Here is a 21,975-nt window from a genome sequence, read left to right on the forward strand (position 1 = left end):
CACTTACTGTTCATACGTTGGCGTTCCCAATCGTCTCTCCTTATTTCTTTACCACTAGTGGTTAGCTACTTCTGGTGTTCCATTTATTATTATTAAATAACATTACTTGAAACATACATACAGGTAATCAATTTTTTAAATTAAGTTCACTACAGCTACAACCAGGGTCTTATTTTCTTCATTTTTTTATGTAGAACTATCGTCACTCACGAAAACAATGCTGACTTGTCTCCTCATGTGTGTTTTAATATTCTACGTATTATTAATGAATTACATTGTTCATTTCACATATATAAAAATGAATTCAATCAAATACATATTCAGTAATAAACAATAATGAGTCTTTTGTACATATTCTTAAGATATACAGTGACACCTCGGTTTACATAATTTCGATTAACGAACTGCCTTCCATAAGGATCTTCAATTCGGTTAACGAAAAAAAATTCGGTTAACGAAGTTCTTACGAACCGACCTCAACATGTTTTCGCTTGCACTGACCGGGCAACCAGCTTTAGTATCAGTCCGCCAATACATTAATCGGTTCTAGGGCTTAAATTCCTTACTATTTTAGTAAATATCAAGAAGTTTATACTATTCAATAATTTTAAAAGTTTAATATTCAATTTTTAGTCATTTTAACAATTATTGAACATAATTGAAAGGTAAAGTGACTAGTTTAATGCGCGGCATCCAGCCGCTTAACACAGCAAACAGGAGTTAGTCTCTCTCTGTTTTCACTGGAGGTAACATCTTGCTTGAGACTCTCTTCAACTAAATGCCTTTTTTCTGTGTTTCCAAGCAAATTATTGGTCATTTTGAAATATATTTTACATATTGACAATATATAATGCAGTGCAGTGTTGATTTAAAGAAAATAATCTTGAATTACACCAGAGAGCTAAAATTTTATGGGTGAAATGGCACCATGGGGTGACTTCTCTTCCACCCCAATGCCTTCTCTTCTTCCTTCTCCTCCACCCCCATTCTAAATCCCATCATCATCATCATCATCCAGGAGCCTTCTACATACACACCTCAAAGTAAGTGAACTTTTCTACCATTTTTGTTGAATTTAGGAAATTTTCGGTGAGCTGGAACCAATTACCCAAAAACCCATTGAAACAATGGTTTCGGTTAACGAACGACCTTCTGGAACGGATTGAGTTCGTTAACGGAGGGGTCACTGTATGACGGTTTCCTTGAGTGCGCACGTATATACTGGCATTCTACTATCAGTCTCACCATTTTCTTTAATATCAGTGGTTACTTCTACTGTACATTAAATAATATTAATTAAAACATACATATTTTTTACATTAATTTTACTACAACAACCAGGGTCTTATTTTCTTCAGTTTCAGGTGGATAACTGACATTATGGGTGTAATCACTAAGAAGGCAGTTTCTTATCCTCTTGCATGTTTTAATATTCTGTGTATTATATTATTAATGAATTGTATTGTTCATTTTGCATATACAGTATAAAGATTAATTCAATCAAATACATATTCAGTAATAAACAATAATGAAACCTTTTGTACAGTACATTTTCTTAAAAAGATATATGACGCTGTATCCTTAAATGCGCACGTATATGTTGGCGTTCCCAATCCATCTCTTTGTTTTTCTTTGCCATTAGTGGTTAGCTACTTCTTTTATTCCATTTATTAACATTAAATAACATTACCTGTACTTAAAACACATATATTCATTTTTTTTACATTAATTTTACTACAGCTACAACCAGGGTCTTATTTTCTTCATTTTCTCGTGTAGAACTATCGTCCCGGACTCCCAGCTGTAAACACAAACGAAAACAATGGCGTCCCATCTCCTCTTGTGTGACCATATTATTATTCATTTATATTGAATAAGGTGCATTCAGAAACATTATTTAAAGAATATAGTTTGCAATTTTCATTTATTGTACTGTTTTTGGGGGCAAAAAGGGTAAAAAGCCACACAAAAGATATGAAAAGGTCACTCTTGGGAACACATCTCATTATTATTGCTTTATTTTAATGGTAATTAATGATTCACGATACGACAATTCACCTTACACTGCAATATGGAGGGCACATTACCGTCGTTATTCAAGGCTTCACTGTACTGTATCATTTTCTTTGATATTAATAAATATATTAGTTCAAAGGTTAATAATGCAGTCTTAGCAATACTGATCCTGAAATGGTGATCCCAAAATGACAGTGCCTTTCTTCCTCTAATGGAAGGATATCTAACTAATATAATTTTCATCAGTGGACGGTATTCTGACCTAAAAGCTCTTAGATCAAGATGGTAACAGATGGATGGACAGACAGGCAGTATTAAAACATGTGACAGGTGATAAATTGGATGCATGAATGAGCTACATCAAAAGCAAGGGATGCTAAAAAAAAGTAAAAAAAAATAAAAATAACAAGCAAAACTTCCCTTATGTACAAAAAAAAATTATTTTTTTCTGAATTTAAGAGGTACAGTAATATGAGATGGAGAGATAAGACCAGCATATATTTTTTCAAAGTTGGATACACCTATGGAGAAGAACATAACAGCCTAGTTGCATTCCAGGATGAAACAATGTACTGTGCAACAGTTTCATCACCATGTAAGTCCCTACATTATACTGTAGTACATAGAGATAAATGTGACTTAAATAAAGATCATCAAGTAAATTTGTAGGATCGGGAAAGTTGACACAATAGTATTTCTCAATTACTTAAAACTCAAAATCCCTTACCAGAAAGCAGCATTTATTATAAAACTCACTTGAACAACAGTACTCCCTTTCCGTTTTCCTCCTTTGTTCAAAATGGTTTGCTCATCAGTTTTGATATCTCGAGTTGGACAAGCACATACACGTACATCAATCATTTTCCTGCCACATACTTCACCCACACTGTAAGAAAAATTAACTTTAATGCAAGACAATCCAAATAAGAGAAGCAGCAATCAATCAAAATTTGAGTGGCTAATGTTGGACTTTCCTAAATATTTATGTTATTATAATCAGTAACATATACTGTGTATATCCATACTGTATAGATAAAATTTGGGTAGAGAAATAAATCACCACACGGAGGAAGTATTGGATATATTCACAAATACTGTACTGTATTGTACTGTATATTTCAAATTTTCATCCCTAAAACCTAATTCTATCAGGCTCCACATATACTATAAAAATTTTGCATCTATACTTGATTGAAACATGTCATGAGCTCCTAAGTGATGAATGGTTATTAGGTGCCATATACTACAGTATATGTTCTTAAATGCTCCATCTTAACGTATTATCTCTCAAATTTGCTTAAATCATTCAAAGGACAATTTAACTAAATTCTGCTACAAAGAATACAACAAACAACAAGTGATGGACAACACAAAATGTGAGCAAGGTCTGGTGGAATCCTGTAATATTAAAATTTTCTTGATCATTTTCCTAATGAATTTGTGTGAAGCACTTTATGTTACTAGAAAAAGTTATTTACATACAGTATCATGAACTGTATTGTACTGTATGAACACTGGACAATGAAGGTTGTAACAAAGAACAGACCAACTGCAACTTCCATTATATATATATATATATACAGTGGTCCCTCGGTTAACGAACACAATTCGTTCCAGAAGGTCGTTCGTTAACCGAAAATTTCGTCAACCGAAACCATTGTTTCAATGGGATTTTGGGTAATTGGTTCCAGATCACCGAAAATTACATACAAACTAAAAAAAATGCAGTAAAGTACACTTACTTTGAGGGGTGAGTGTAGAAGGCTCCTGGTTGATGATAATGAGGATGGGAATTAGAAGTGGGGGTGGAAGAGAAATCACCCCATGCTTGATGCCGTCATTTCACCCATAAAATTTTAAATTCACTAGGTGTAATTCAAGAATATTTTTTTAAATCAACACTGCACTGCACTATATATTGTCAGTATGTTAAATAAATTTCAGAATGACCAATAATTGTACTGTAAAAACATAAAAATACTCTGTGTTCAAGAGACCCACAAGCAAGATGTTTCCTCCACTGAACAGAGACACAAACTGAGGCCTTGGTGGGTGAGTGAAGTGGTTGATGGGTGCACCAAAAACTAGTTCTCTGTACTGCAATTATGTTAAATAAGTGTTAAAAAGACTAAAAATTTTAATATAAAACTTGGAAAATTATTGAATAGTACAACCTTCTTGATATTTACTCCAATTTTAACGAATGTAAGCCCCAGAACCGATTTCTGTATTGGTGGACTAATCTTCCAGCTGGTGAGCAAGCCAAATCATGTCGAAACATTTTCGTAAGAATTTCGTTAACCGAATTTTGTTCGTTAACCGAAATTAAGAGTCTTATGGAAGGTAATTCGTTAACAGAAATTTCGTTAACTGAGGCGTTCGTTAGTGATGGTCAGTTCAAAACTGATAATATGTTACATAAATTTATTTGTCAGTGGCCCAAGGTTAAAACTGCTTTGAAAACCTTTGATCTTGATGTATGACAGTTATTTTGTGGGTCCCTTTTTTCTGACCTGACCTGTCTAGTCACGTCACCACCCTTCTCTTAAGCTCCTCTACGGTTGTGTTGGTGTGGGGATTAGTGGATGTCATCATTATGACCTGACCTCATGTTTTTAGGTCACCCTGTATATTTAAGCCTCTCTCTGTCCATGTAATCTAGTTGCCTCTGAAGATGTCTTGAATAAAGACGAAAGCTAAGGTACTCCGTTGTTTCCATTTTCCCGTGTGATTTTATCAAGATACATATATATATATATATATATATATATATATATATATATATATATATATATATATATATATATACATACAGTGGGGTATGCTATAACGAACGGATCCTACTACGAATATTCCTATAACGAACGGTTTTAAGTATAAAATTGACAATGCTATAACGAACGAAACTCCTACAACGAACATAATTTAATTTTTCTTCTTCTAATTTATTGTTTTATTATTACAAATATTAATGATATTCTATATTTCAGGGGTTTAGATGCATATTTATGCACTTTTTTACAATTTTTACAATTTTATATTATATTTTTCAGTGTTAAGTGGTTGTATTTGGGGGCCTGGAACGGATTAATCCTATAACAAACGATTGCTATAACGAACAAGGTTCTAGAACCAATTAGATTCGCTATAGCATACCCCACTGTGTGTGTGTGTATATATATATATATATATATATATATATATATATACATATATATATATATATATATATATATATATATATATATATATATATATATATATATATATATATATATATATATATATATATATATATATATATATATATATATATATATATATATATATATATATATATATATATATATATATATATATATATATATATATATATATATATATACAGTGGTCACTCGGTTAACGAACAGTTCGATTAACGAAATTTCAGTTAACGAATTACCTCCCATAAGGATATTCAATTCGGTTAATGAACCAAACTTTGATTAACGAAATCCTTACGACAAACATGTTTTGTTGTGAACATCAGCTGATGCTCTTTAATATTTTTGCATTTTTTATATTAAAATTATTTGTCATTTTAAAATTTAGTTAACACATTGATAATATGTACAGCATAGGGAACTAGTTTTTTGTGCGCCCATCAGCCACTTGACTCACCCACCAGGCGTCAGTTTGGCTTTGTTTACAGTGGAGTGAACATCGATTTTGTTGGTGTCTTGAAAATTTTTACATTAAAATTATTGATCATTCTGAAATTTAGTTAACATATTGATAATATATAGTGCAGTGTTTTGAAATAAATAAAATAATCTTGAATTACACCTAGTGAACTTAAAATTTTATTGGCAAAATTACTGCATCAAGCATGGGTCCCCTGAAAGGTGATTTCTCCTCTATCCCCACTTCTGTCTCTTCTTCCTTCTCCACCCCCACTTCTAATTCCCATCATCAACCAGGAACCTTCTACATACACACCTCAAAGTAAGTGTACTTTACTGCATTTTTTTTTACTTTGTATTTACTTTTCTGTGAGCTGGAACCAATTACCCAATATCCCATTGAAACAATAGATTCGGTTAACTAAATTTTTGGTTAACGAATGACTCTGTGGAACGTATTGTGTTCGTTAACCGAGGGACCACTGTATATATACAGTATTACAATCATTTGTGAATACAATACTGTAGTACAGTACTGTAATAAACTTACCGGTTTTCAAGTGTAAGTATGATGGCAATGGGTCTACGATTAATACCTCCAACACAAGACCCAAGGCACATAAACCTGAGAAGAATGGGAGTGTACTCTGACCCATCCTGCAGTGTGTCTAATGGGACTACAACTGACAAACGCCCTGAGGAACTTGTCACATAGCGAGCCCCAGGGTGGTCAGCCCTCACAACGTGCTCGGTGAATGGGAAATCTGACAAAGATAAGAAATTAATATTGTTTACAGAACAAAAGGTAAAAATGTGTTTATTCACCTCTTCAAACTGAGGTAGGAAGTCCTTTAACTGAAGTATCATGTTCTACTAAAACAGTGTCTCCAGTATCATCACGAACATATCATTCAGTTTATAAAATTTTTATGGCTACTAAGGTAACAAAGAGCAAATATCAGCTACATAACAGAAATTGGAGGCATATATTCTTGAATCCACACACATTATAACTTACCATGATTGGTCGCGTCTGCAGGTGCGGCATGATTGGGACAGCGATTGACATTTGTACGTAAAAACTGGGGACTGGAGAATACTGGAACTGCTCGAATGGAGAACTGGGAGATGTCAATAGGCTTCTTAAGGGAAATTTCAAATGGCACGGCTTTATTTATATTTGTGTATAATTTATTAGTGATTCTGCTCATCTGAAAATAAAAAATGATTTAAGATAATGATGACTATAATAACTATTCCCTGGTCGCCCAACTTAAATAGTAATATGTACTGTACAAGTATCCCCCAATTTGTGATAGAATTGCATTCCTGAAAACCCTAACCTAAATCGCAACCCTTGTAACATGAGATATGTTCCTGGCCTTTCCGACAAAGATATGTACAGTACTGCAGAAAAAACGATCCCACAGTAATTAAAAAAAAATTTCAAAATTAAACACTCACCACATTAATACTAACAAGCCTGGACGTAATCACATTTCCCCTCTGAGGCTAAGCAAACTCTTGTTGATTGAGCGGTGATAGCAATCTGACTCCGAATTAGCAGGAAGCTTGCTAGCTATGTTCAAAGTTACAGAATTACACTAATCACTTCACAGTATTGCCCTTAGGACAATATTTTTTGTTTTGCCTGTATAGTACACTAAAGCCTCTGATAACAACGGTTCGACCAACAACTTTCCATATTTAAGGACCCAATTCAATTTACGTCCATATTTCATTCGTATTAACAACCAAATTATAATAAAAATAAAGTAAAATTACATTTTCATATAAATAATAACTAAATTCCCATATGAATTATGAAAAATAAATAAAATTACTGTAAAATAGAAAAGAAAAGCACCTTGCGCAAAGAAGTTGCCTGGCTAATGAGTGGTAATGCGCATCGCCAGTAAACAACAGTTGGAACTGGCGGTCCCTTTGTTTTCACGTATCTGAACAGGAACAGGAGAAAAACTTTCTCAGGTTGTATACAGTATTTTTGCATCCCTATTCAACATGAGCAAGAGAGCAAGTGCTGGTAGTGTTTCAAAAGCGAATTGAAAGTGTATAAGCTTAGCTGAGAAACTAGATGTGTTAAAACGATATGAAAAAGGTGAGAGGTCTGTGGATATTATATGGAGCAACCAATGAACATATTTTCTGAAGTGGATCCATTAACAGAACAGAGCATTAAAATTTAAATAAAGCAAATGAACTCTACATAGAGATGTACAACGAGAAAAGCAGCTGTGCAAGGTTCTTTCAACATCTTTATTATTCGAAGGCCTAAACCATCAACTTCAGCTACACCATCAAATTCAGCATCATAAGCAGCTTCAACAGCAACTTCAGGATCAGTAACAGTTTCAGCAACAGCTTTATGGAAAGCTACAGCTTCAGCCAGAGTTGAACCTGATGACTTCGTCATCTGAGTAAAAACTCGCACAATATTCATTGGCTGTCCTTATTTTTTTTTACTTTACCACTTTGCTGTCTTGTATCCTCTAGTGTGTTTTAATATTTTATGTATTATTAATGAATTGCATTGTTCATTTCACATATATAAACATTAATTCAATCAAATACAGTGAGGTATGCTATAACTAACGGATCCTACTACTAATATTCCCTATAATCTAACGGTTTTACCTATAAAATTGAGAATGCTATAACTAACTAACTCCTACAACTAACGCGATGAATACGGACTATTCTCGCCATGATGAATATTGTTGTACTGCCGATCCACAAACAAGAGCGCCAGGCGCCATCTTTGTCTCATTATGTAGCCAGTGCACCACTGTTATTGTTGAAATTTCTGTCTTTTGATGAAATTGCATTATTTGTATAACTATTTTGTTATACAAGCATACAATTGTAATAATGAGTCGCTCCAAAGCAGTGAGAAAGCTAATAACCCTTGAAAACTAAGAAAGAAATTGTAAAGAAATGTGAGAATGGAAGTATTGTTAAACTTAGTGATGAATATGGATGGCTAAATCGACTATATGTAATGATTTTGAAGAATAAAGAGGAGTTAAAACTGAGCGTGCTAAGGGAATCTTTAGACTTAGCAAAGCAAAGTGTAATGTGATTGAAGAGATGGAAAATTTATCTAGTGTGTGATAAAGGAGAAAGAAATGGCAGGTGGTACATTAGTGAAGCTTATAATTTGAGAGAAGGCTAAACAATTGTTTGAGGACCTTAAAGCCAAGACTCCCAGTGGAAGTGATAGTGATGTGCCAGTGTTTAGGGTACCTGCATGCTGAATAACACTAAGGTAAGATAGTACTGTATTTTTTATCATTTACAGAATTTTTTCAGTGTTAATTGGTTGTATTTAGCAGTGAATAAGCCGGCGGGTCTAAGGCGCTCTGCACATCGAACGAATGCTATAACGAACGAGGTTCTGGAACCAATTCGTTAGAGCATAGCACTCTAGTACGAGTACATATTCAGCAATAAACAATAATGAATCTTTTGTACATACTGTACAGGTATTCTTAAGATAAATGACGGTTTCCTTGAGTGCGCACGTATACATTGGCGTTCCACTATCAGTCTCGCCTTTTTCTTTAATGTCAGTGATTACTTCTACTGTACATTAAATAACATTAATTAAACCATACATATTTTTTACATTAATTTTACTACAACAACCAGGGTCTTATTTTCTTCAGTTTCAGGTGGATAACCGACATTATGAGTGTGAACACTGACAACAATGCCGTCTCTTATCCTCTTGTGTGTTTTAATATTCTACGTATTATAAATGAATTGTATTGTTCATTTCGCATATACTGGTTAAGGATTAATGCAATCAAATACACATTCAGTAATAAACAATAATAATCTTTCGTACATATTCTTGAAATGATAAATGACGCGGTATCCTTAAATGCGCACGTATATGTTGGCGTTCCCAATCCATCTCTTTTTGTTTCTTTACCATTAGTGGTTAGTTACTTCTTTTATTCCATTTATTAACATTAAATAACATTACTTAAAACATATATATATATACTTATTTTTTTACATTAATTTTCCTACAGCTACAACCAGGGTCTGATTTTCTTCATTTTCTCGTGTAGAACTATCGTCCCGGACTCCCAGCTGTAAACACAAACGAAAACAATGGCTTCCCATCTCCTCTTGTGTGACCATATTAGTATTCATTTATATTGTCGAAGGTGCATTCAGAAACATTATTTAAAGAATATAGTTTGCAATTTTCATTAATTGTATTGTTTTGGGGGGAAAAAAAGGGTAAAAAGCCACACAAAAGATATGAAAAGGTCACTCTTGGGAATGCATCTCATTATTATTGCTTTATTTTAATGGCAATTAATGATTCGTGATACAATGATTCACCTTACACTGCAATATTGGAGGACACATTACCTCGTTATTCAAGGCTTTACTGTATATCTGGTGTGTGTGTGTACACACACACACACACACAAAAAAATAATAATGGAAAAATACTCTCACAAATTATCAGAAAAAATTATTAAAATGTGAGTCTACCTTGAAGTCGGTGCTTTATTTAATAAAGCACGGACTTGAGGGTAGACTGACACATTTTTAATACATTTTTTTCTGATTATTTGTATGTGTTTACATATTTACAATATAGGTAAAGGAAATTACTGTCTCTAGAACGAATGGTTCCCTGTCCCAGCTGCGAAATGCCGGCAACTTTAAAATTAACCACAGACATTCTTGGGTACATCCAGAATGTCATCTGTGAGTAATAGAGGACCGCAAAATAAAAATCCAGGAATTTGGGGGGGCCCCTGTTATCAAAACAGAGCAAAAACTGAACAATAAATAATGTTTTCCTCTCACCAATTATGGCAAAATGTCACAGCAATTGTATGGTTACACAACAATTAATAATGATATTGTTTGTTACACGATTTGTTTACACGAGCGTGGGCAGATGCGTTCATGTTGAAACAAAGAGCAGGACTATATATTCACATGGTGGATATGAGACAGCGAGCAGGTAGATAAAGCAGTTTCTGTGTATATTGGCCATCTTGGATTTGACTAGTGAAGGGAAAGAAGTGCTTTACCAGTGTTTACATTCCGCGTAAAGTGACTTTTGTCAAACGATAACCATTGTTAAAGTGGATTTTGCCCGAACTTAAATTACGAGAGGATGTTAAAACCAAATTATTGTTAACTCAAATTATTGTAAAACATGTGATTGTACATCGGGGAATATTTGTATTTAAAAACAACAAGTTAGATAATTCTGAAGTTAATTTACTGAAAACATAGAACAAAGACTGTAGGACTCCTTTAACCAGTCAGAATTAACTACAGTATGACTGTACAGTACTGTATTTCCCTGTCTTAGACCTTCAAGAATGTATAAATACCAAATTATCAAGCAAAACTGTTAGTTCCTTACATAAAATAATCAGTTACATACGTCAACTTGACTTTACTGAAAATCATTATATAGATGGGTAATTTTGTATTTTCAGAAGTTAAAGAAAACAGATCAATTGTTTCATATTAAATAGTCATGTCAAGCTTCAATGCTCTTTAGCTACATCATTTTCCTTATGTATAATTAAATTTATGGTCAGTCTACCTGTCAATACTGTATTACTTTTTTATAAAAATACAGTACAGGTGCATGTATAAATCAATCTTTAAACAACACTATTCACTTTTATATAAATTAATTATAAACCTTTTTTTCATAGTTTTTGATGGCTCAGTTAATGCATTCTTTATAACTTGATGTAAATTCAGCAAAGCACTAACCAAAACTAAAAATTGGCAGACTCAATATAACACACAGACTCAATATAATACACAGGAGCTAAATTTTTCTTCACCAGAACAGGAAAAAGTGGATGTTAGGGAAGGTACGTGAGGGTCTATTGTGATACAGTATAAGCAATGGGTACAGTCCCCTTCACTAGTGCGTTTACAGGCGTTCGTTATATAAACATTCCACAAATCATTATCTTTGATATTTTTGTTTTAATTTGATTCCGTAGTATGTTTACTATTGAGTTTCCTTCTGTCGAATGTAAACAAACAGCGCTTCCACATCACTCAAAATCTGATAACCCCCGTAAACACACTAAAGAAGGGGATTGTACCTGAGGACATGAATTCAACTTTTCCATAAAGATTTTTCTCCCATCAATTTCACCTCAAGGAAATCCCATCAATTTGTTGTCTATAATTCATGGCACAAATGGTAAACCCAATACAACTATCCTTTAAAAGAATAATGTACTTACCAACCACATTGGGCTTTTAGTAGTGCGCTCCTTGTCCTCAACTGTAACCTGAAATCCGTATTCACCTTCAGAATCACTGAGGACGGGAACATCTACCACACCAACCATTGGAGCCATGTGGGATGTTGACTGCACCTGAGTATGCTGAACAGGTTATAATGAACATTAGTAACTTATCAGAACCACTGACTAAAGAAACTCTAGGTTAAGCTTTCAGGAAGAAACAAGTACAGCATGAGATTTAAAATTGTTTTAGATGCTAAATGTTAAGTGAAATTGCAGGTATATGTTTGGATGAAATTTATAATTCACAAAACTCCCCGACATCTAAAGATATTAAGAAAATTTAAAAAGTAGTATTCACTCTCTCCTAATATACTTCATGAAAACATGCACTTACTTGAGTGACAAAATGGTCAGTAAAAACTGAGAATCTTGCAAATACTGTATCCACTAAAATACCCTTAAGAAGCACTACAAGTCCTAATGAAGCTACTTCCTGTATTTCATCAAAATACGATAAGTCTACATGCCAAACAGATAGTTGGTTCAAGAAATTGAAAATACAGTACAGTACAGTACAGGTATCCTCCGATTTACAATCTCCCTCTCTGAGATATTCCGTTTTAACGATGGTGAGTAATAAGACCAAACCCCCATTTATTATGTACAGTATACAATTGGCATGAACATGGTCATCATCAAGCCAAAGCAGAATAGGGAACGTATCTCTCAGTTCACTTGTCAGCTGCAGTCACGCAGTCATACAGTGCACTGAAGTATGAAGCTTTTGTTCTATGGTGATTTCACATGGCCGTGATCATGTAGGTCAATGTTTATCGGTCAGTATCAGTGTTGTTACTTATCATCGGTATCTTTTTTTTTTTACCTTTCAGTGAGAGGACATCACTAATACTGTACTTACATTGTACAGTACTGTACTGTACTGTTTTAGTGACTGTGAAGTGATTTTTGCTATGATTTTTGTCATACATTAACAGATTTTCTGGTATGTATCATTAAAATGCATTCCCTGTTAAATTTCTGTAATATAGTACTTAGCAGACTAAACACAGTATTGATCAAAGGAATAAATTACAGCCATATTTAAGTAAAAAAGTACAAGAAGGTCATACAAACAGCAATACTTAAAACATGTACCGGAGGCAAGATCACAGCATGCTGAACCTGCTTCTGGGGTAGTGAACACAGCATTACAGTCTGAAAATAAGTAAATAAATAAATATTTTTAGTTTAATTACATAAAACCTATTTCTCACATGATATATATAAACCTTGAGGTGATGCAGGTTGAACATCAGCTATACAGGTAATAATCATCATCCTTTATGTTTTATGGCTCTTTTCCATGTTTAAGTTGTCGTCATTCAATATTTCCTTTGCATATACAGTACTGTACACTTCTTTTTCTGATTATTTTCTTCAGCTGGTACTTTTTCCCAAGTGTATACCAAGTGAGGTGCCCTCATCCTTCAGTTTATTTATACGGTACAGTAGTGCAATATGGTAACTGGGTGGTAATGTCTTGGGTTCAATACATGTTGCCCCTCAAACATGCATGTGGAGTTTAAGTATCAACTGTTTTGCATACTGTAAATGAAATAACAATATAGAGGTGTGCTAAATATCAATAACCAATGTGATTAACAATTGTCACACATACAGTGGTCCCTCGGTTAACGAGCACAATTTGTTCCAGAAGGTTGCTCGTTAACCGAAAAATTCGTTAACCGAAACCACTGTTTCAATGGGTTTTTGGGTAATTGGTTCCAGCTCACCTAAATTTACATACAAACTAAAAATAAATGCAGTAAAGTACACTTACTTTGAGGTGTGCATGATGATGATGATGGGAATTAGAATGGGGATGGAGGAGAAGGGAGAAGAGAAGGCATTGGTGTGGAAGAGAAGTCACCCCATGCAACTATTCAACAATAAAATTTTAGTTCAATTGGTGTAATTCAAGTTTATTTTCTTTAAATCAACACTGCACTGCATTATATATTGTCAATATGTAAAATAAACTTCAGAATGACCAATAATTGTACAGGTAGTTCTGCTATAACGCGATAATTGTGTTCTTGTAAAATATCGTGTTATAGAAAATCGCGAAATAGAAATAACAGGGCTTATGGAGAAAATAGGGTTAGGTGCAGATTACTCGAAATCGAAAAAATTTAGTAGTTAGCCTAACACAAAGGATAGCACAGTCTAAATAAATGTTACATTCATATCTAATGATGAAATCATACAGTAAATGTAACACTTTACTTGATGGGGGAGAAGGGTGATTTTGAGGTTGATAAAATCGAGCTTCTCTTCAAGTGTTATATCCTTTCTTTTACGATCATCACCGGGAATTCTATCACCAGAACGCTTCTTGTTGATATTCTTCTTTACTATATTCACAGTTAATACAGTGGGGTATGCTATAACGAACGGATCCTACTACGAATATTCCTATAACGAACGGTTTTACCTATAAAATTGAGAATGCTATAACGAACGAAACTCCTACAACGAACATAATTTATTTATTTTTTTTTCTAATTTATTGTTTTATTATTACAAATATTAATGATATTCTTTATTTCAGGGGTTTAGATGCATATTTATGCACTTTTTTACAATTTTTACAATTTTATATTATATTTTTCAGTGTTAAGTGGTTGTATTTGGGGGCCTGGAACGGATTAATCCTATAACAAACGAATGCTATAACGAACAAGGTTCTAGAACCAATTAGATTCATTATAGCATACCCCACTGTACCACAAAATTGGAGAAATAGTAAGCAAAAATCGCGTTATAGCAAACAAGCGTTCGCGTTATACAAATATCGTTCCTAATTCATAAATCGCGTTAGAGCAAATTCGCGTTATCAAAACACGCATTATAGCAGAACTCACTGTACTGTAAAAACATAAAAATAGTTTATGTTCAAGAGAGTCTGAAGCAAGATGCTTCCTCCTCTGAACAGGGACACACACTGACGCCATTTTGGGTGTGTTGAGTGGCTGTTTGGTGCACTAAAAACTAGTTCCCTGTACTTCAATTATGTTAAATAATTGTTAAAATGACTAAAAACTTTAATGTAAGACTTGGAAAATTATTGAATAGTACAACCTTCTTGATATTTACTCAAATGGTTTCGAATTTAAGCCCTAAAACCAATTACTGTATTGGCATACTAATACTACAGCTGGTGAGCAGGCGAAAACATGTTGGGAAAAATTCGTAAGGAATTCGTTAACCGGGGGTTTGCACGTTAACCGAAGTGAAGAATCTTATGGAAGGTAATTCGTTAACCGAGGCGCTCATTAACCGAGGCGCTCGTTAACCGAGGGATCACTGTACTGTCAATGAAATAACAGAATGTAGAAGTGTGCTAAATATCAATAACCAACGTGATTAACAATTGTCACACATATGAAACTGATGAACCATCATCATCCTGCAATGGATTGAAGAAAATTACTGTAATGTACAATATCTACATCTCAAAAACCACATGGGATACTTCAACTTATAGATACCTGTACCGTATTTTACAGCATATAAGATGCACTTTTTTGTCTGAAAAATGGATAAAAAAATCAGTCCTACCTGTATATGTGAAGCTGAGGTCTCCTGTAAGCTAATGAATCCCCCCAGTTATTGTCTCCAGTAGGCAAAATTCAACCTAAGCCAACTCAAAAAAATATGTTATTGCTGACTTGAACACATTTATAACTACTGTAGTGATGATGATAACCTGAGACGATTAACATCCGTACAGCAGACACCCAACTCTTCAGAGGTAGCTAAACAGTAACTATTTCTGAATTTTTACAAGCATTACAATCTATTAATGCCATATCTGCAACATTTATTTTTAAATCTACAAACAACTGATACAAATGAAGATTTACAGATAATTATCTTTTCACATCTGCATCTGTTAACATCGTTGATGGTATTGCAGCCAGGGTTGACTCATCATTGTAACCACCAGGCTACTGGGATAAACTATGAGGTGCTAGGGTTGTTTTTCATCTCATATTTTTGGGTAGATATACATAGCTTTCTTCATTTATTTTTTACTCAATTACATGAACACACCATCCTACATACATATTGTGAAAAAGTAAATGAAATAATTGTCCTAAGGGCAAACACATATAGGGAATATACATTTCTTTGCACACGAGTTAGCTGGCTGAGTGGGAGGTGTGGAAGGCGGTGAGGCATGTGAGAGGGAAAGGAGCATTGCTAGGGAATTGGCAGAGGTAGTGTCTGCATTGCTATGGTGAACCAAGGAGTACAGTACAGTACAGTACAGTATATGCAAATGGCGACTGTGTTAAACTTTCATTTGGCTTCTCTTTACCAGTTTGGCAATACAGAATTTTTGTTTTTTACTTATTTATTGGTATTATTTTTATTTACTCCTCACATTTACTGGTACAGCATATACAGCTACTCCCCGACTTACGACCTACTTGACTTACGACCACCCGGACAAACGACTGCCTCAGTCGTACCAAAATTTTGTCAAATTACGTATTTTCGAGGTCTGGCGCGTCATTGATTAGCGCTGATAATGCGTACTGACAATATTTTCGTTTGTAATTCACTTTAAAATGGCTGGCAAGCTTAAAAGTGAGAGTTTTCTGACAATATTTTCGTTTGTAATTCACTTTAAAATGGCTGGCAAGCTTAAAAGTGAGAGTTTTGTAGTGCTGAGAAGAAAAAGAGACACCCATTTTAGATTTTCTATGTATTATTTAAGCATTTTCGACTTACGACCTGGATTTGGGTCCCTAACCCCATTGTAAGTCGGGGAGCAGCTGTATTATTTTAAGAAAACTATGACTACAAGAGGAAAATACACAATTTTTTTCCTAAATACTCCCTGTCGTAAAATATGGTACTTTAATTACTGTACTGACCTCTGATGGAGTGTTGGTGGTTTGGAGACTGGCCATTGATGTCACCATCATCCCTTGGTTGGTATAGGGCAGTGATGTCTCTCCCACAGAGACTGGTGACAACTGCCCAGAATCCTCTGACTGCAAAAAGAAATCATGGAATATTACTTTTTACAGATATATTGATATTGCAGTATTTGAGATAAACAAAGTAATAAAGAGTAATACTAAGCAAGGGAGTAAGCAATTATATTTATCGACATCGCCTATATTCTAAACACACCCAAGTTAGAAACTTTATGGGTCACGATTCCTGAGTGGGACAGTCCATTGAGTCCCCATACATGAAAATGGTCAATAAATCTAGCAATGATTGAACATAGGTGCAGCTTATCTGTTTGGGGTTTGATGCACCCCTCATAGTTGAGGCTGCTAACCTCACCTTCTTGTTTGTATTCAGTTACTAAAAAGAAAAACAATTATATAAACACTCAAGTGTTTGTAATGAGATTGGAAGTAATCGGAGTAGCAAGAAATGGTTAAAACAATGCTAAAGGATAAGAAGAGATGAGCAGAGGACAAGTGAGGGTAATAGGGGAGTGCCTAGATGGATAAAGAGAAAAAAGTGAGGTACTGTAGTAGCTATTGGAGAGTGACTAAATAAGGAGTTCTGCAACAGACTAAAAGGGTGTTAGTCCCAGAATATTATGGTAGCGGGGCTGTTAAATGTAAAAAATTAGTGTTTAGGAAGTGGAGGAGACTGTAATGATATGTGGAGAGCCAGGAATAGATGGGAATAAACACCAAGATGTGCATTTAGACCAGTTGAGTGGATAAAAAAATAGTTGATGTGATAATAGAGAAGTTTAAGCCTTATTAAACTTGGTGTTGGTAGAGTGAGCAATGATATGTAAGTTGTTGATATCAATGTATTGTATGTGTAATTAGAGCAGTGCATGGAATGTCTGACCACTTTGAAATGTGCTTATCAACCACCCATATACAGTACAGTACTCTAAATTCTAGTTACATAACATTCCAACTAAAATTAATGCACATATTCATTTTACAAACATTATTCCCAAGAATTCATGATATAACACAATTCATGATCTATCGGCGAGGTCACTGGTATACAGTACAGCACGGTACAGTATCTACATTATAGTTTTGCTAGTGGTATTTTAAAGATCTTTACCTCAGGTAAATAAGTTTTAAACCATTATCTGCCTCCGAAACTATAAAGGACCCCTTGAAAATCCTGGTAACAGGCCTGTGTTTGCAGAAGTAAAGACAAACTAACGGCTTGCCTCTCACAACTGCAATCCACATATCATTCCCAACTGAGCACCTCCAGATTTCTCCAGGTAAAAAACATGATAAATACCGTACCTACATACACAATACACATGCCTGATGCCTTCACCCAATATACATAACAGTACAGTTGTACCCCACTTAACGCGGTCAATAGAACCCAGAGGGTCCCGTGTTAAGTGAAATCCGCGTTAAGTGAACAACAGAACATATGGGATTAATTCCAATAGAAACCGGCCCGACCCCCAAACTCCACTTTTTGAAGACACATAACTATGTTCTAGTAAAAATAACATCTTAATTTTATGATGGTACATGCACACAATTAATACTTAAGAGAAATAGAGAAATACAGTCGCCAAGTTAATGTCCATTCAAATAATGGACTCAAATCCCTCCCCCTCTCACACTACACTGCCGGCTCTTCCCTCTCTGAGAAATTTTTGGGGGAAAACCACTAAATTTTAATAAATAATACCTCAAACTAAAGTTAGGATAATACAATTGACATTGCTGGATTCCTTGTAAGACCAGGAATATTTTGAATATAAATGTCATATATTTTGCACAAAAGATAACATAGTTACCCAGACAAAATTTTTTTTCTAAAATTTGTATGTCTAATGCAAAATATATGATGTTTATATTCAAAATGATCACCAAATTATAAGAATTCCAGCAATGTAAATTATATTCTGACTGGGTAATTTGTATGAATTTTATGAGCTAAAACAAATATCTTCAGTTAATAAAAAAATAAAATAAAAACTTCAGGACACTATCTGTCAATCAAAGTACCCCACCTTGCCTCCCCCCCTCTTCCAACCGCGCGGTCAGTCCCAACCCTCCCCCCCACCCCCACCAATCGTCCCTTCAAGAGATGTGGGGTGAAAAAAATAAATTTTAACATTTTGTATTAAATAATACCTCAGATTAAAGTTAGGATAATACAATTGACATTGCTGGATTCCTTGTAAGACCAGGAATATTTTGAATATAAATGTCATATATTTTGCACAAAAGATAACATTCTTACTCAGATTAAACATTTTATCTAAAATTTGTATGTCTAATGCAAAATATATGATGTTTATATTCAAAATGATCATCAAATTATAAGAATTCCAGCAATGTAAATTATATTCTGACCGGGTAATTTGTATGAATTTTATGAGCTAAAACAAATATCTTCAGTTAATAAAAAAAAAAAATATTCTTCACAGGGTAACAGATGGTCGGTCGGTCCCTCCCCCCCACCCCCCACCAACCGTCCCAAGGAGATGTGTGGGAAAACCAGAATACTTAACTTTTTTGTAATAAATAATACCTCAAACTAAAGTTAGGATAATATAATTGACATTGCTGGATTCCTTGTAAGACCAGGAATATTTTGAATATAAATGTCATATATTTTGCACAAAAGATAACATAGTTACTCAGAGAAAAAATTTATCTAAAATTTGTATGTCTAATGCAAAATATATGATGTTTATATTCAAAATGATCACCAAATTATAAGAATTCCAGCAATGTAAATTATATTCTGGCCGGGTAATTTGTATGAATTTTATGAGCTAAAACAGGCAGTCAGGCAGGGTGGCGGGTGGGGCAAATCTAAAAATAGCGTCTCGAGCCGGACACTCACCGCGTATATGTGGAAAAAATCCGTGTTAAGTGAAAGTTCAGCTCTGGCGAGGCACCGCGTATATGATAAAACGCGTTAAGTGAAACCGCGTTAGGCGGGGTAATACTGTACTCAATAAAAATTAAATAGAACATACAGTACCGTATACAATATATTCTGTAAGTACTTCTGACAAATATATCATAAACAGCCAACAAATTTGTAACCCTTCTTGTGGAAAGGCCATTAAAATCAACTGGAGGGTGAACACTTGTGGATTATTTTTTTTAGATTGCCCCCAAGGGGGGCTAGTTTATTGTGTACCCCCTTACATCCTGTGCAAGGTAGTGTTTACAGCGTCCATCTGGGAAGCAAGCGGAGTTGATGCTTGCTTTTATGACTCGTGCATTAAGGGCGTAAAAGCCTGAAGGATCATGGGTTTTGTCAGCAAGTTACATAAAGTGACAGAATGTTGAGTGTGTGGGAGGAAAATTCCTGGTACAATTTATCTGTATATGGCAAAGCGTGGCAGGTCCCTAATAATGTCAAGTGCCAGGCCATAGGCATTGACAATATTGAGGGACATACCTTTTAGTGTGATTGTAATGGTGTGTACCGTGTACGTCGGTAGAGTCGACTTCAAGGGGGACGTCGAGAGGTTGGTAGGGGACGTCCTTCTTGGTGTAGATACTTATCTTATAATATATCAATTTTCTTTATTTATATTCCAGGTGTATCATTAAAAAAATCACCTACCAAGTTCCATAAAGATGAATTTGTTTTGTTGTGATAACTTACATGTACTCTGCTGTATTCAAGAAAAAGATAGGTAAGAGATAAATAAAAAAATTTAAACGAAAACCAACTAAGCCAAACTCATATTTTTTATTAGGTTTACAATAAAGGTCTCCTCAGTTTAAATGCAGAGATGCCTAACCAGTGGCACGCGGGCCAAGCAATTTCTATAAAGCCCCGCACCATATATATATATATATATATATATATATATATATATATATATATATATATATATATATATATATATATATATATATATATATATATATATATATATATATGCAAGTAAATCACTGTAGGTGCGCGTGATCTAGGTATATGCTGATAACCACAAGGAAAGAAGAAAACACGAAGTTCCCAAGCGCTTTCGTGTAATTCACATCTTCAGGGGTGAGTACAGACTAAAGAGAAATACAAACCAAGGTGTATATATACAGAGGAGGGTGAGACCAGGTCCACAATGGTCAGGTATTAGGTAATGACCCTACTAATCTTTAAATAGCACACAACGGTTGGTGGTCAGGTCAGATGGTCAGGTGACCCAACCTTCTCACCTGGTTACAAATCTTCTTAAATACAAAATTGTCCAGCTTGTACATGCCGTTACTCAAATTCATGTTGAATGCTTCGGTATGTTTAATAAGACTAGATTCTATGATGTTCCTACTATCAATTCGTGTTTTCTTCTTTCCTTGTGGTTATCAGCATATATATATATATATATATATATATATATATATATATATATATATATATATATATATATATATATATATATATATATATATATATATATATATATATAATATATATATATATATATATATATATATATATATATATATATATATATATATATATATATATATATATATATATATATATATATATATATATATATATATATATATATATATATATATATATATATATATATATATACTGTATATAGTCATGCGTCTACTGTCTACGTTACGTTAAGTCAGTTTGCATGATCAATATAAAACGAAATTAAATTTATAATGAAACGCTATGCGTATGAAAACAAAAATCCATTTACTCAAGATGAACAACGGAAATGTGTAATTTAATGCAAAGCGACACTTCCACTAACTTAGAATGCAGATGAGTTACGTTTTCCAAATGTGCTTAAAACTGATATCTAACTAAACTGTGGACTTAAATATATCCACCCAGCATCACTAATCATTTCACTTCAGGCGTTTTAGATGCACGGAATAGCTGACGCGTCAGCTATTCCGTGCATCTAAAACGCCTTACAAAAAGTTACAATAAACGCCTTTGAGTAGTTTGAACTCTTGCGTCGCCGCAGTTTTGACCAGCAATAATTT

General features: G+C 34.1%; 1 protein-coding gene across 6 annotated transcripts in view; it reads right to left on the minus strand.

Annotated features, from left to right (window-relative positions):
- The window catches only part of LOC121865498 (tumor protein p73-like), a 63,364-nt gene that overhangs the window by 26,852 nt on the left and 14,537 nt on the right, over positions 1–21,975 (minus strand). For all 6 annotated transcript variants that reach the window (XM_042365011.1, XM_042365009.1, XM_042365010.1 and 3 more), the window contains 6 exons: positions 16,906–17,025; positions 13,115–13,174; positions 11,954–12,097; positions 6,697–6,889; positions 6,229–6,442; positions 2,773–2,902 (listed from right to left, as the gene is read on the minus strand). In XM_042365011.1, the coding sequence (XP_042220945.1) occupies positions 2,773–2,902; positions 6,229–6,442; positions 6,697–6,889; positions 11,954–12,097; positions 13,115–13,174; positions 16,906–17,025 (861 nt within the window). The remainder of the gene's footprint in view (positions 1–2,772; positions 2,903–6,228; positions 6,443–6,696; positions 6,890–11,953; positions 12,098–13,114; positions 13,175–16,905; positions 17,026–21,975) is intronic.

The sequence above is a fragment of the Homarus americanus genome, unplaced genomic scaffold, assembly GCF_018991925.1.
Source record: "Homarus americanus isolate GMGI-L3 unplaced genomic scaffold, GMGI_Hamer_2.0 scaffold25483, whole genome shotgun sequence".
NCBI lineage: Eukaryota > Metazoa > Arthropoda > Malacostraca > Decapoda > Nephropidae > Homarus > Homarus americanus.